Raw genomic sequence first — 13841 nt, 5'->3', positions numbered from 1 at the left:
ACTGTATTAAGAGGGTCTTTTGAAACATTAATCTTCTTCCCTTACCAACACTTCTTGTGTACCAGGAATTGCAGGTATATTCTCTGAGTGGTTCATTGTATGGGCTTTAAGCCTGGACGGCACAAAGCTTTTCATATATTTCGCAGCTTTTCTTGCTTTTCATGAAGATGTTGAAGGACATGTTACCTGAAGTAGGGGATTTGCAGCGGTCTTCTGATGTGGCTGAACCCTCGTTGATATCACACAGACCTGTAGGAGATATCACACAAATCACCATTAAATCCAAAATGTGAATCATTCTGTGTACTTGCAAAATTGTTTTTTTTTTGGAAGACTGGACTGGAGCACATGTTCAAATGAATGATTCCATTTCCATTGTTTCAACAGACAAGCTGTTTGGCTTTATCCACATAGAATGCTTACTCCTCCCTTTGCCACTTGCATGTTTTTGTGTGTGTGAGTGTGTGTGAGACATTGTCCTGTGAGGCAGAAAGCCAAGCAGACAGCAGCCCCTCATGGCACAGAAACACAGCTGGACGCCTGATTACAGCTCACACTCGCCAAGCTCTGACAGGTGCCAGCCCACTGCTCACCAGTCAGTGACACCAGATGCTCTCTGTGTGTTTACACGTGCATATTCTTGCCTATATGGGAGCGTGTGCGATCAGTATTTTGTGTTTGTGACACGCTTCGCATAATTGTGCGTGAGGTATCATCATATCAAAACAATTATTTCTCAGCACCAACGCACATATATCACTACTTCATCAATCAAACTTATGGGCAGTGCATCGTCATGACTCTGCAGCATCTTTAATTTAGCTGTACTGCTGTTGTCCAACACGTGGTGGCAGTGTTTTCATGCTTAGTGGAAAAGTGAAGCTGCACTGTGTAAAAGGGATGGGCTGTGAGAGTATGTGCGTGTGTGTGACTGAAAGGCAAAGTGATAGAGGCAGGGAAAGGTGGTTAAACAAAGAAAGTCAATCAATACCCAAAGAGAGAGTTAGTGCAGGTGCTGTCAAAGTCCTCTCTCATGTGTAAGCCTTGCAAATTAGGCTGGATAGCATCATCTTAGAAGTAATGATTTGAGTTACTTTATTCATTCACATATTTGGACTGGCTAACAGATTAGGGACTGCAAACCTGTGGCTCTAAGCTTCAGTGGCAACTACAAGTCCTCCTGTCTAACGAAAACATTACCTGCAGTGCAAAGGGAGCCGAGGAAGCAAAAAGCAAATTTGATTTGAGCTCCTTTGAGATATACCGAGCTCCTTTTGTCATGACAAAATTATTTTGAGGGGTAAAAATGTGAAATTTCCCATTGAACGTTGCCTTCTGCCTTTAGGACAAAAGCAGACTTTTAAACTCAAGGTTGCTGAGACACAAAACATATCAAACGGAAGACTGTTGAACAAGAAGTGATAAGTCCAGGAAATAAATAAAGTAAAATAACTGAGTGTTAAAGGGTCCCTTGACAGTCGTGATAAGAGATTGTCAAAGACTCAAAATAACAACAATGCAAACCAGTCTAATTAGTCTTTACTTTCATTTACAGAGTCACCTTTGGATATTAACAATAGCAAATTAACATTATGTATTGCTGAAATTCTGTAAGCAAAAGTAGAAGTGCTCTGATGTGTCTGGTCCGAAAAAATTTACAAGCTGTTTGGTCATTTCTTATCCCTTTTTCCTTGATTACCTCCTGAAGGCTGTCGTGTCTTTCTTGGCGACCGAGGCTGTCTCTGGTAGGGGTCGTTGGAACCATAAAGCTCGACTGTCCCCAAGTTGAGTACCACTGTCTTCTGGATGTAGTCCACCACCGCCAGACCGTTACTGTTGCCAAACACCACTCTGTGGAGCGGAGACCGAGAGGAAGTGGAGGGAGCAGGAAAGGTAAAGGTTTGTGAAACACGGATGAAGAGGCAGTGATACGGATAGATTCACATGACAAATGTGGATATGACATTTAATTTAGAATTCAAAGCTAAGAAAAGCTGACAGCATGTGCATGCACTTTGTAAATGATGAAGTCATGCTACTTTTTTAAAATTCAGATGAAACAAATTGATACAGAATGAATTAATCTAATTCCAAATAATACTTTCATTTGGGTTTAATCTCGACTCAGGCGTTATCTTGTGTGCACTTACAGGCCGTAAGAGGAATTGAGCGCCAGACTTGTGATCTGCTGAGGAGGCTCTCCACTCACCCACACTAACTGGACCACCAAATCTACCTGGTAACCTGGGGATTGCTTCAAAGGAGTACTGCGCACTCTGTGGAGAGGGCGAGGAAATGAAATCAGGGAGAAAAGAGAAAGCGAGAGGAAAGGATGAGAACAAAAAAACAAGTGACAAGTGGTGCAGCTGCAGCTGTGAAGCAGTCATGTATCAAGAGTCTGGCATGAGTGGTTGCAAGGGGATGATGGGAAGGTTGTGGCTGAGAACGCTTCAGGCACTGGCTGAGTCAGTGGAAGTGTGCTTGAGGCAAAAAGAAAGACCCTTGTGAATATAAGTGTGTGTGGAAGCGCTCCTGCTACTTAAAAGAGTTCATGTAAGTGTGTCTGCATCTGTGTGTGTGTGTGTGTGTGTATTGCTCATACTTGAGGCAGGGCATGTTGCCTCCATCAGAGTTGTTGCTGCTGGTGGAAGGGTGTGAAGGCGGGCCACTTGTCTGAGGGGAGGCACCCGGGGTGGGATGTGCCGATGTCTGCTCTCCCACGCCATCTGGAGACTCGGTTTCATTCAGTTCATACTGCATACGCACTTCTAGTAACTGTAAGCACAGGCAGAGTTGCACTGAACAGCGGTCACAGAAAAAGAAATACAGTGAGAAAATCAATAAATCAAGAGCTCAACAACAATTCCTTCAGGGATGGGAAAAGATGCCGTGGTGTCATGGTAAATGAGATCTGCATATATTCACAGCATCACTTTAATAGTATGGATTTATTTGACGTGTGTGCATGTGTGGGCAGACAGAGTTAAAGAGGTCCTGCAATACTAAAATATCCCATTTCTTCTAAATCCCCCTTCTGGCTACCTCTTTTCAACCTCCGCCTTTGCACAGACACACACAACCCCTAAACTCACACACAATGCTCATAAGCTCCTCTCTTTTGCATTCTTTTAGTCTCATTAGCCCCTACTGATATGTGGGTGTGAAGAGTGATCAGTGCTCTCCTTCAGACTGTCTCTCTTCTACCTTCACTCCTGCAAGGTTAGAGAGGTGTTTGGCCTTATGCAAATAGAGGCTGTTCTCCTAATGACAGCTCACTTCCTCCGCAATACCTCTCCAATTTAGTCCTGATCTATGCTGCAGTTTCAGTGTGAGTAAAAACTCAAATTTCCCTAACATGTGCATCAATACTCACTGGCAATGGCTCAGAGCAACAGACAAAAACATTTTTTTTATGTTTAGATATTCAGGACGAACAGTGCTGAACTCGAAACAACAGAAAAAAAAGGGAACAGCTTAACACACCAGAGCGCTGCCCACACACTATGATTGACAAGTGATCCCTGTGCAGGCAGGTGCAGCAACAGCACAGTTGAGCCGCACAAAAACTGCTGCTGGACTTAAAATAAAAACAGTAGCACACTGGATACCAATTAACACTCAACAGTTAAAGCATACAGTCATATTAAACAGAAAGAATACCAGCTTTGATTAAAACGTGATGAACAACAACACATGACAAGATCAGTGCAGATGTCTTTCTTCCTTGGTACTGTGCTAATACACACCCGAATGTGCCAGACCAACATGCTGCCAAAACTTCTGCTTTCATCGAGGTGCTCACACTTGCTGGTAATCACTTAGCAAAGTGAATTTGATTAGCAACACCGGGCAGCTACTTGCCCTTTTAATTCCTACGGAAGCAGTGAGGGCAGACTTAGTTGGTCACATGACTGTACCATACATGTGCACATCCACTCACTTAATGTAGGAGCTGTGAACATTGCTGCATTTCTCTTTAATCCATTAAACACAGCATCACACCACCATTAACACTTAGGCTGCTTTCAAGGCAGATTATAATGTTGGTCCAGCTTTGCTTGTTCATTGCTCTGTCTGTTGGCATAGCAACCATAGTGCCTTTGACTAGGCAGATCTTTGCTTGTGTGTGTGTGTGCGTGCATTTGGTTATGCATATGTATCAGCATCTTAAAGTAGAAGAGGAAGTTAATGGTGAGGGAAATTTGTAACAAACACAAACACAAAAATATTTGTTAGGTCTGTTACATTGTGTCCCTTACTTGTGTCTAAGCTTGCGTTGCTGCAAGATACTGAATATGAAAGAGAGGACAAGGAGAATGGACGTGTTTTCTGAAATATGAAAAGCTATATTGAAAATAAAAGTTATAACTAAAACCCACCTGCACTACCTCAGTAGTTACTTCCAGCTTACTGAAGCGGTAGATGATAACATTGGCTGACACCCCGGCCACACAAAGCATCCGGCTCTCTGGGCACCAAGCCATAATCTGAATGGCAAAGGGATCTTCGTCTGACACGTCAGTGCTGCCCTTGTCATCCTTAGACCGGTTCCTGTCAAATACCTTGGCTGTTTTTAGCTTATAGAGCACCTGGAGCATTACTGTAAAAAATGAGAGAGAAGAAAAATCAGCTGCAGTATTATACTATCAGACACAGAGAACCCAACGCTAAATGAGAAAATGAAAAGCTCTGATCATCAGTTCAAATTTACTTTGTGTGAGTCAGTGATTGCTGGCGCTCCTATGTAGGAAATTTGCACAAAAAGTGAGAAAGTATCTCTATTTTTTTCTAACTTTTTCTGTGAAATTTTCTTTCATGATTCCCACTTTTTGTCAAACAGTATACATGATGGTCAAATTGTATTAGTGAACAGAACCTACTTGCAGAAGCATCCCAGAACTTCACAGTTCCATCAGCATGCCTGGGAATGTAAGAAAAAAAAAAGAAGAGAAATGGAGGAATATAGACAAAGAATCTGTGAAGGATTGATTTCACTTTTAGCACCTTGTGTTGCTGTTTCAATGACCATCTAAGCAACAAAAAGAACCACAGATAATTCAGTAGAAAGATTTTATTTTTTATTTTTTTCAAGACTTTAGCTTCTTTGTTGCAATTCCAACCCGAAATGTTTTAATTACTTTCCTCCTCAGTTCTGGTAAACCACTCTGATGTTAAGCATGAACATTAGTGGTGCGGCAGCATGATAAAGTCATCATAGACATAAAATTTAAACAAGAACAAGAGATTTACCTAACACTGACAGGCTTAATCAGTACTGAGTGAGCTTGTTTGAATGTGACAGATGGTCACTGTCCATACATTGCCGGTTTTATGCTATAGCATGCAGTTATGTTTTATTGGGTTCCAATCTTGTGGCAAAAGTCTGAATCTTCAAAGCATTAGACAAACCATCCCTACCACACTAAAATTTTACGATGATCTTACATACTTTTGGCCATATGCTAGAATGTTTACACTGATCCTTGACACATTAATTGTTGACAGATTCCCCATTTAATATCACAAAAAAGGTCATGTATTTAGTAATTTCCCCCTTTTTTCCCCGTATCCTGTATTTTTGTTGCCAATTCAGATGAGTGGACGGGGAGCAAACTATTTTGCAGGCTGAGGCACTCGGAGAAAGAGAGAAACCTGGACTGAATATTTAATACAGCACGTACGGGTGACAAGAGGAAAAAGAGGAGCACAAGCTTCCTAGCGCCATACCCATAACTCAATGTCACCTCCTCAGTGCGTGTGTTCTGTTAAAAACACCCCTTCTCCGCTTGTTGGCATCTTTGCGTGCAATAATAAAACATCAAAATCGAGCAAACGTGCACATGATTGGAATGTAAAAAGGCCTACAGTAAAAAAAAAAAAGAAAGGAAAATTAAGACAGCCTCTCTTGCGACCTGACAGGTGAAAATAATTGAAGCTCGCTGGCTGATAATAATGACACTAATGAAATTCAGTATCGTCTTACCCAGTGATGATGATCTCTGGGTAGCTTTGTGTGCCTTGACCCCAGTTTCCACCACTAATAGGCCATTCCTGGACAGAGAGGAGACACATACATTAGTTAGTGAGATAGCACGCTTACAACAACAGCTATGTCAATAAATGGCGTGTTATTAAACCCATTGATTATAAAAGCAAATGACATGATAACACTGCCCTTGTGAAAGTCTACACAGGAAACCATGCAGGAATCCTTTGCGTGTCTCTTTTAATGTGCCTTGCAATTACATGTTATACACCTTAGTGAGAGTGCATCTCCATTTGTGAGTGTGTGCATGCTGGTGGGGGTTAGTCTCTGAACACGTTGACACATACAAAGGTCACCAGGATGACTCATAGTGATCTTTATGTGAGCATACCCCCCTGCAGCTCAGGCAGGCTTTTGCTTAACAACAAAAAAAAAAAAAAAGAAGACGAAGAAGAAGAAGAGGAGGCTGATGCTGCCGGTTCAGGTCAGTGCATGCTGACATTTCAAACAGAAAGCCTGAGCAAGGCGACAAGGAAAAGAACATAAGCATACATAATGGCTGATAGAGCGGGGGAGCTGCCCACAAGGATACGGTGAAAACAGAAGAGAATGACAGAATGACACTGTTTTTTATATATATATATATATATATAGTCATATAGCCTCTTGGAAACAATGATAAACATACTTTAGTACCACTAAGACAAGTTTACCGGTGCTTAATATTGCAGCAGTAGAAGGTGTAGTTAAGTAATAATTTGCCCCTTTGTCATGTTACTTTGTAGGTCATGGTGTATGGCATGATGGCTAGAGGGTGTTGTTTACCAGATTTACATTTATAATTTAGGCATTTAGCTCTTTTAAAAAAAGACCACTATTCATGACGACAAGAAGGAAAAATTCACCCTAAGGACAGTATTACACTGTTATACATAATGAATCACTGCTGGTATCAAAGGTAGTTATATAGACTGTTAACCTGTTTAAAAAAACCTGCATCGGTGGCATTAAGCCTTTCACTTCTGCCTTGTATGACAATCTTATAAGTTCCTGCCAATTATATTTTCTGGAACGTTTCCAAAAGGAGTTGCATTTTAGTAGGGACTACCTAAGGGTATAAATTCAACCATTGCTGCTCTATGAGGCGTAATGCTTTGATATAAACTGTAACGGTTACAGCAACAAATTATCAAACTGATGCTTAACACTATATAGACGAGCTTTACCATATTCGTTCAGCTCAATAACATGCTAACATTTGCAAGTTTACCACTAAACACACTGAAACTGAGACTGCATGTATTTTTTCAAAAAGCTGTTTTTGTTAAATACTTTCACGCAGGTTGCAAATATCACACCGGAACAACAGCAACCCTTGTTATTTTTCTTAAAAGAGAGGTTGGATTTTCCAGCTTTGGCACCACAAATCATGCCAACAACCCCCACATGTCAATTATCTCCCAAAGCTATTTGTGGTTTTAGGCACCCTTATTTTACATTAAGAAAGGACACAAAATGTATAAAGAAAGAGTGTACCGCTATAGGTTAGTCAACGGCTAGGGAGTGGCTTCTGTCGCTGATTTTTTGGATGCAGCAGGGTTTGTAACAAGGCGAGCTTTTGTCAATTTTTTTTTTCCTTTTTGCCTTTTCTGACCAAAAAAAAAAATTGAATCTTTACTAACAATGCATATTGGTACAACAAAAAGTTTTCATACCTTTTTGCTGTAGCCCTGTCGTTTCTGCCGTGAGCCAACAGAATAAAGTGCAGGTATGAGGTCCGCAGGGCAGTCAGCAAAATACTCGCAGCAGGTCACAGGAGACTCGTGGATAGTCAGAGGATATGGGTTCTCGAATATGGGGTAACTATTAAAAAGAGGACACAGATGGTCAATTAACAAGGCATTCTTTAGGAAATGAGTCTGTCAGGCAGCATTAATCAAGTATCCAATTCAGTAATATATGCTCGCTTAACATTGGTTTGGAAACAATTCTGGACATTGGCTATGTAATAGGAATTTATTAAAAGAACCTGCAATAAATAAAATACAAAACAAGAACTAACAGGTCAACTGTGGTATGTGAACCCACATTAAAAAGGAAAAAATTGGAGTCGTTGAGTTCGTTGAGAGCAAGACTCACCCGTTTTGTGCAAGGTCGATCACCACTAAATCTTTTTCTAGAAGGACCACCACAGCATAAGGCTCCTGAAAATCTGCAAGATGAAACACAATGAAACAAATCATTTATCGCATAACCCTTGCACCAGTCTTGTACTTCCTCGCCTCTGTAAACCAAATCGAAAAATGTTCCACATTTTTTAATTGAAATCAAATCTATGCCTTGAAGTTGAAAGATTATTGCTTAATAATCTATGTGATTTATGTGTTATGGGAGATAATGCTGGTTGAATGTTTCTATCAGTCTGAGAGATTAATGATGATAAATCATGCATGTGCGAGACAGCGAGACATGTATTGTGCAATAATCCAAACCCAGTTATGTCCATTACCAGATTAAAGCAGTGGATGGTGACATCAGGTTGGAAGTGACTTAATGAAGTCATCACTGTTACGTAACTCACTAATCCTTCCTCAAACTGTATATGTGCCACATTACACAGCAGCAAAGATTACACACAGGATTACATGCTTTCAGGGCGCCATGCCGTTCAGCTCCAGTTAGACTTGTTTTAGCTGCTGACTCACCAATATGGGAAATAAGATAATAATGTAATTCAGATGGAAGCCTATTATGTACAAAGGTATGGAATGAAAACATAAGATGCTGTTTTGTACATCAAATAATGAAATGGAAAGGTAGGATAATTCTCTACACAAAGGCACTGACACAGAGGTAACCAATCCAACATGATTAAAAAAAAAAAAACACTAGCGTATTAGAGGATTATACTCCCTATGGAATGATGCATTGTATTTGTATGTGAAGTATCATGCACAGGCACACACCAACCAGGAAACACACAAGTGTAAGTTACCATTAACTTACCATTAGGATATGGTGTCTCACATAGTGTGAGAAAGTCTACTATAGGATAGTCCATTTCCAGCACAGCAGTACTCTTCCCATGCATTACTGTCAGACATGGCCGCCTGCCCACCGTGTCATAGGACAAACCACCAGAAAAGATTATGAAGGGGTCCCTGCAACAAAAATAAACACGTTAACAATCTCAGTCATTTCATGTGGACTACTGAAGTAGTCAAAAAAGATTCTCATACTGACATACAGGGTAGTTTGCTAACCTTTTAGTTAAAAAACATGAAGTGATTTTACTTAAAGCATTGCCTTTCACAAGCTAGTTTCCATGAAGACGTAGCTTGACTTAACCATCGTCTGCTTAGCTGTGATGCTAATCCGTTACATATACTGCACACAGAGCTCAGAGAATTTAAAACGTCAGAAACCGAGCAACTCTGCTGCACAACATGCTGGCTGTGATGACAACCTTTTCTGCAGTTATGTTCCTTAAAACAAAAAAGTTTTCATATCACAGCATTGACACTTACAGTAGCAGAGTTTCTTTTCTTATTTTTATAAAATGACATAAAATTACATTTTTAGAAATATATAATTAGAAGAGTACAAAGAGATGCTGTTGCTAAGAAATGTTTGGCTTTGCAGGATGAACACAATGAGTTGTGTTTAGCTCCTTAATAAAGACAAGTTCACAGTTTAACACGACAGCTTTTAATCCCTGTATAAAACCCAAGTATTGTCTTTTGCTGCAGTTGGGTATACTTTGCTACTGTGTATGACAAGTAATAGGAACCCTACCCACTTCTAGTTGTTTTATACTCCACTTTAAGAATGGGTTTACATGGCTCTGGCTTCTTCCCATCCTTGGGCTGTTTTCCTAAAATAGAACAAACAGAAGTTACTTTACTTTGCCAGTTCACTCCTCCTCTCTTCGTGTTTCAACTAATTTTTCCCCCCAGAAGCAGTTCTTAAAATGCTGGTCTGAACAGTAGCCAGGAAATAACAGAAGCCTATTCATCAGAGATGAGAAAGACAAATGCCGGAGCAGGGATGTGCAAGGTAGGTGTGGGGATTGTGGATGATTTGAAATGTGCACCTGTTCAAGCCTCAGGGGATGTCAATGTGTAGGAAATTTGTACATTAGTATATTTCTGTATCACAGTAAGAGGTTGAATATATCTACTGCTGAGGTGTCAAAGTGAGTCCTACTGCAAACCTATATAAGAACAGTTTAATAACTACATCTTAATAACGGATATCGAAAAATACAATTAAAGGAGGACTTAAAAGCCTTACTCAAATCTGTCAGAGGAATTTGCATAATTGGCCATTAAACACCAAAGTAATTATGTATGCAGCTATGGGGGAAACAACTAATTAAAAAGCTTGTGTGGCAAAATCCTTCCTGCAGTCCCTTGCACACAAAAACAGCTCGAGAAACTGGTTAGAAGTCCCCCCCCCCTCCTTCTTTCCTTGTTTGCCTCTCTTGCTCATTCTCTGCCCTGTGACTGCTCTCACACAAACTGTCTACTTCTCTGGGTCCTTCATCTGTGAACTGTCAAAGCACTCTGTGAGGTGAGTAGGTGTGTGCGTGTGTGTATGGGGTAGAGCAGTATGGATTAAAAAACATCATCAAAAGAGCAGACGTGCTTTCAGAGGGAAATAAACAGGGCGCCTGCACTAAAGTATTCGCGTGCCAACACAAGGTAAAGCAAACAGAGGCGGTACATAATTGAACCAACAATAATCCTGTAATTGAAATAAGGAAATGACAAGGGATTCATGTGCAGGAACACTGCTGAAGGATGGGTGCAATGAGATGTCTCTCATTTGAGGACGGAGAAAGCATGCGTTTAATGCTTGTAAAACTCCTAAAGAAATCCAACCATGCAGTTTATTAGCTGTCCTATTCTGTGAGTATCTAAGAAAAATATACATTTGCCTTCACTGAGTATACAACCCATAAAACTTGATGACAACAAGTATATTAGAAGTACAGTATAATACATTTTCAGACCAGTGGTTTTCTGATTGGGTCTACTTTCGACTGCTTATCTCAAGTTGCCCGTTTATAAGTAGCAAGCATTTTTGCCTTTTCAATCTAATATATAGAGTATTGTCCAAAAGTCTTGAGCCAGACTTCATTTCTTTATAAACTCCATTGTAATGAAAATGGGGAAATAGGTGCAATGATTTAATTAAACAGGCAAAAATAAATGGAAATACAGTAAATAAGGCACAAACAGTGTGTGTAATTCTATTGAGCTTCAGTATTTTGTATGACCACCTTTATTCTTCCATTCAGCTTGAACCTTCTTAGACAAGCTTTCTAGTGATTCAGGAATTGTTCTCCAAGCTTCTTGAAGGACACTTCAAAGCTCTTCTCTGGATGTCGGCTGCCTTTTGTTCCGTCCTCTTTCAAGATGATCCCACACTGCTTCAATAATGTTGAGGTCCGGGCTCTGGGGAGGATTCACTCCATAAGACCTGTTGCCACTGATTTTCAGTCCAGTTCTTGTGTCATCTGAGATATCTCAGCCCTGTTCTCCCTGTTTCCCTTCATTGAAAACGGTGGCTTGGCAGCCACCCTCCCATGGAGACCATTTCTGAGGGGGCTGGATTGACTGAAGGACCAAATGCATCTAGTCCCCCCCAGTTCTCTTAAGGACATCACTTTCATACCGTTCAAATGCTACCACTTGTCAGTTTCTTTTAACCCATAAGGACCCATGGTGACACAGGTGTCACAAATGATTGAAACTAAAAGGAATTTACCAAAATGGGCAATGTAATGTGTAACATTACAGACCTTTGATATTTGGTGGATTATTTGAATTTTTTTTTTTTTTTTTTTAGAAATGTGACCTATGTGGTCCATTTTATATTCCCTATCATTTTTCTTGCTGAGATATGCTCAGTATGCTAAGTTTTTTGTCAACAGCCCTTTGGGAATCACCTTGTTGGCGCAAAAGTACTATTTCATGTTTGTCATACGGTGTTTGTCGTACATGTACATGTCTTTGTGCATAAGTATTTGCTCATTGGTCAGAGTGTACCCTGTGTTTACCCTCAAAAAGTTTCTGATTCCTTCAAATCATTTTTGTATGAATATTTTCCAAAGACTGCAGAAGATATACAGCAAACAAAAAAGCGAGTAGATTAAGAAGTGACTTCGGACACAGCTTGTGTGTGTGTGTGTCTGCATCTTCTTACCATGTGGTGTGATTGTCTGTATGGGCTTGCCCTGGCCTCTGATGTTCCATATGGTCAGAGTTCCATCTGAGTGACTGCATATGAACTGCTTGCCCTCATGATGCCAGGCAACTGAGTGGATAGCCTAAGAAACAACAGGCAGGAAGGAGGAGGGGGGGGGGTTCAGCAGTTCAGCAGGATAAAAACATCATGTGCCACCATGTCCCCTATGTTACACGTATGTTGCATTACTACAGCCATACGGTGCGTGGTGCTTGCAAGTGGCTCAAAGGCCTGTGATTTTGTATTCATGGACAGATGGTTAAATTGCATTGTTAAACATAAAGCAGTGTCCAGTCTTGAGAGCATTCATGAATATATTAGATGACACTTTTACATGACCCATTTCTTGAATGTGAAGAGATAAAAGGAATGCCAGGGGGAAGGTTATATTAGCATGGAAATGCGTGGACGATTTATATTCCATAGTAACAATATGAACTCACTTGAGGGAATAAATGCTGCTTCAACATTAAATATAATTTAAACACAGCAGATCTAATGCTTTCAGTTTCATCTAGTATCAAAGGTACCCATGTTTTTTAGATATTTTGTATGAGATACTATAAAAGCGTTTAATGCTTTGTCTCATTCACCTTGCCAACAAAAAAAGGAAGTTTTAGATTGAGACTTTATTTTCTAACAATGTACAATTAACATATCAACCATAATTTTACATGAGAAGAGTAACAGTTCACCTATATGTGGTATTTACTGGAAAAGCTGTTGATGTTAAAAGGAGTGAAAGGAGAAAAAGTATTAAGAATTGATCTTATGTAAGGCTTTCAAAATCCAAATGAGGGCATGGAGAAAAGAAAGAAAGAGTTCCAAATGAAGATAGAGATCTCTGATATAGAGACAAGCTAGCAGAAAAAGAGTAATAGGGACAATAGGAAAGAGTTAGAGAGACGATGCTCTGTCCGTCCTCTTTTCCCCTTTCATCCGAACTGTCTTGCTGCTGTTATGAGCACAGCTCATAATGCTTTATCTACTGAAAAGAAAGCACAAACACGTCATGACTAAAGCCAGCCCGTAAAGGTCACTGCTGCTTATTGATGCCCTTTTGATAGCTGATAATTACACCCCACCAATATTTTGCAATTATGTAAATATGACATGAGAGAAGCTCTCAACAGCTTCAAAGGTAATTATACAACATGGGTTTTCACTAAGGGGCCCATCCTCGCCCATAAATAACATGAAAAATAAAGTGGACTTGATAGCTAAAGATTTATTACATTCCTTCCACCTTGCATGATTTGACATTTTGCAAATTCTATTTAAAGCATCCCTTGTTTAAGAGTAAACTTGCCACCGTTGCTAGTCGCCTTGTATTCCAGGCACTGCTACTTGTCTCCCATCGCTCATCTGAAGTAAATGATTGCCTCACTGTCAATGCCGACGTGAGCGCATGTCAAGTAAAGTCAATTTCCTGCAATTGCACAAACAATTTATTTAAGAGTATATCAATTTTGCCTTCAGTGTGTCATTAATCAAAAATTGTTGCAGCGTTTTTAAGAAAAAACTAGAAAAGGAAAAACAGCTGCATGAAATGACAGTGGATAGTGAATGCTTGCACTCATAAAACCAGTGGTTTGCGCAACAA

General features: G+C 40.1%; 1 protein-coding gene across 3 annotated transcripts in view; it reads right to left on the bottom strand.

Annotated features, from left to right (window-relative positions):
* The window catches only part of stxbp5a (syntaxin binding protein 5a (tomosyn)), a 95296-nt gene that overhangs the window by 11671 nt on the left and 69784 nt on the right, over positions 1-13841 (bottom strand). For all 3 annotated transcript variants that reach the window (XM_072361739.1, XM_072361740.1, XM_072361741.1), the window contains exons 8-19: positions 12197-12320; positions 9782-9860; positions 8993-9147; positions 8126-8198; positions 7702-7849; positions 5984-6051; positions 4881-4921; positions 4380-4600; positions 2603-2775; positions 2151-2276; positions 1700-1851; positions 187-249 (exon numbers count right to left, since the gene is read on the bottom strand). In XM_072361739.1, coding sequence (XP_072217840.1) covers positions 187-249; positions 1700-1851; positions 2151-2276; positions 2603-2775; positions 4380-4600; positions 4881-4921; positions 5984-6051; positions 7702-7849; positions 8126-8198; positions 8993-9147; positions 9782-9860; positions 12197-12320 — 1423 coding nt within the window. The remainder of the gene's footprint in view (positions 1-186; positions 250-1699; positions 1852-2150; positions 2277-2602; positions 2776-4379; positions 4601-4880; positions 4922-5983; positions 6052-7701; positions 7850-8125; positions 8199-8992; positions 9148-9781; positions 9861-12196; positions 12321-13841) is intronic.

This window comes from Leuresthes tenuis, unplaced genomic scaffold (assembly GCF_036924035.1).
Source record: "Leuresthes tenuis unplaced genomic scaffold, fLeuTen1.0.hap1 SCAF_13, whole genome shotgun sequence".
NCBI lineage: Eukaryota > Metazoa > Chordata > Actinopteri > Atheriniformes > Atherinopsidae > Leuresthes > Leuresthes tenuis.
Note: the sequence above shows the minus strand (reverse complement) of the source record. Positions and strands in the feature narration are given on the sequence as shown.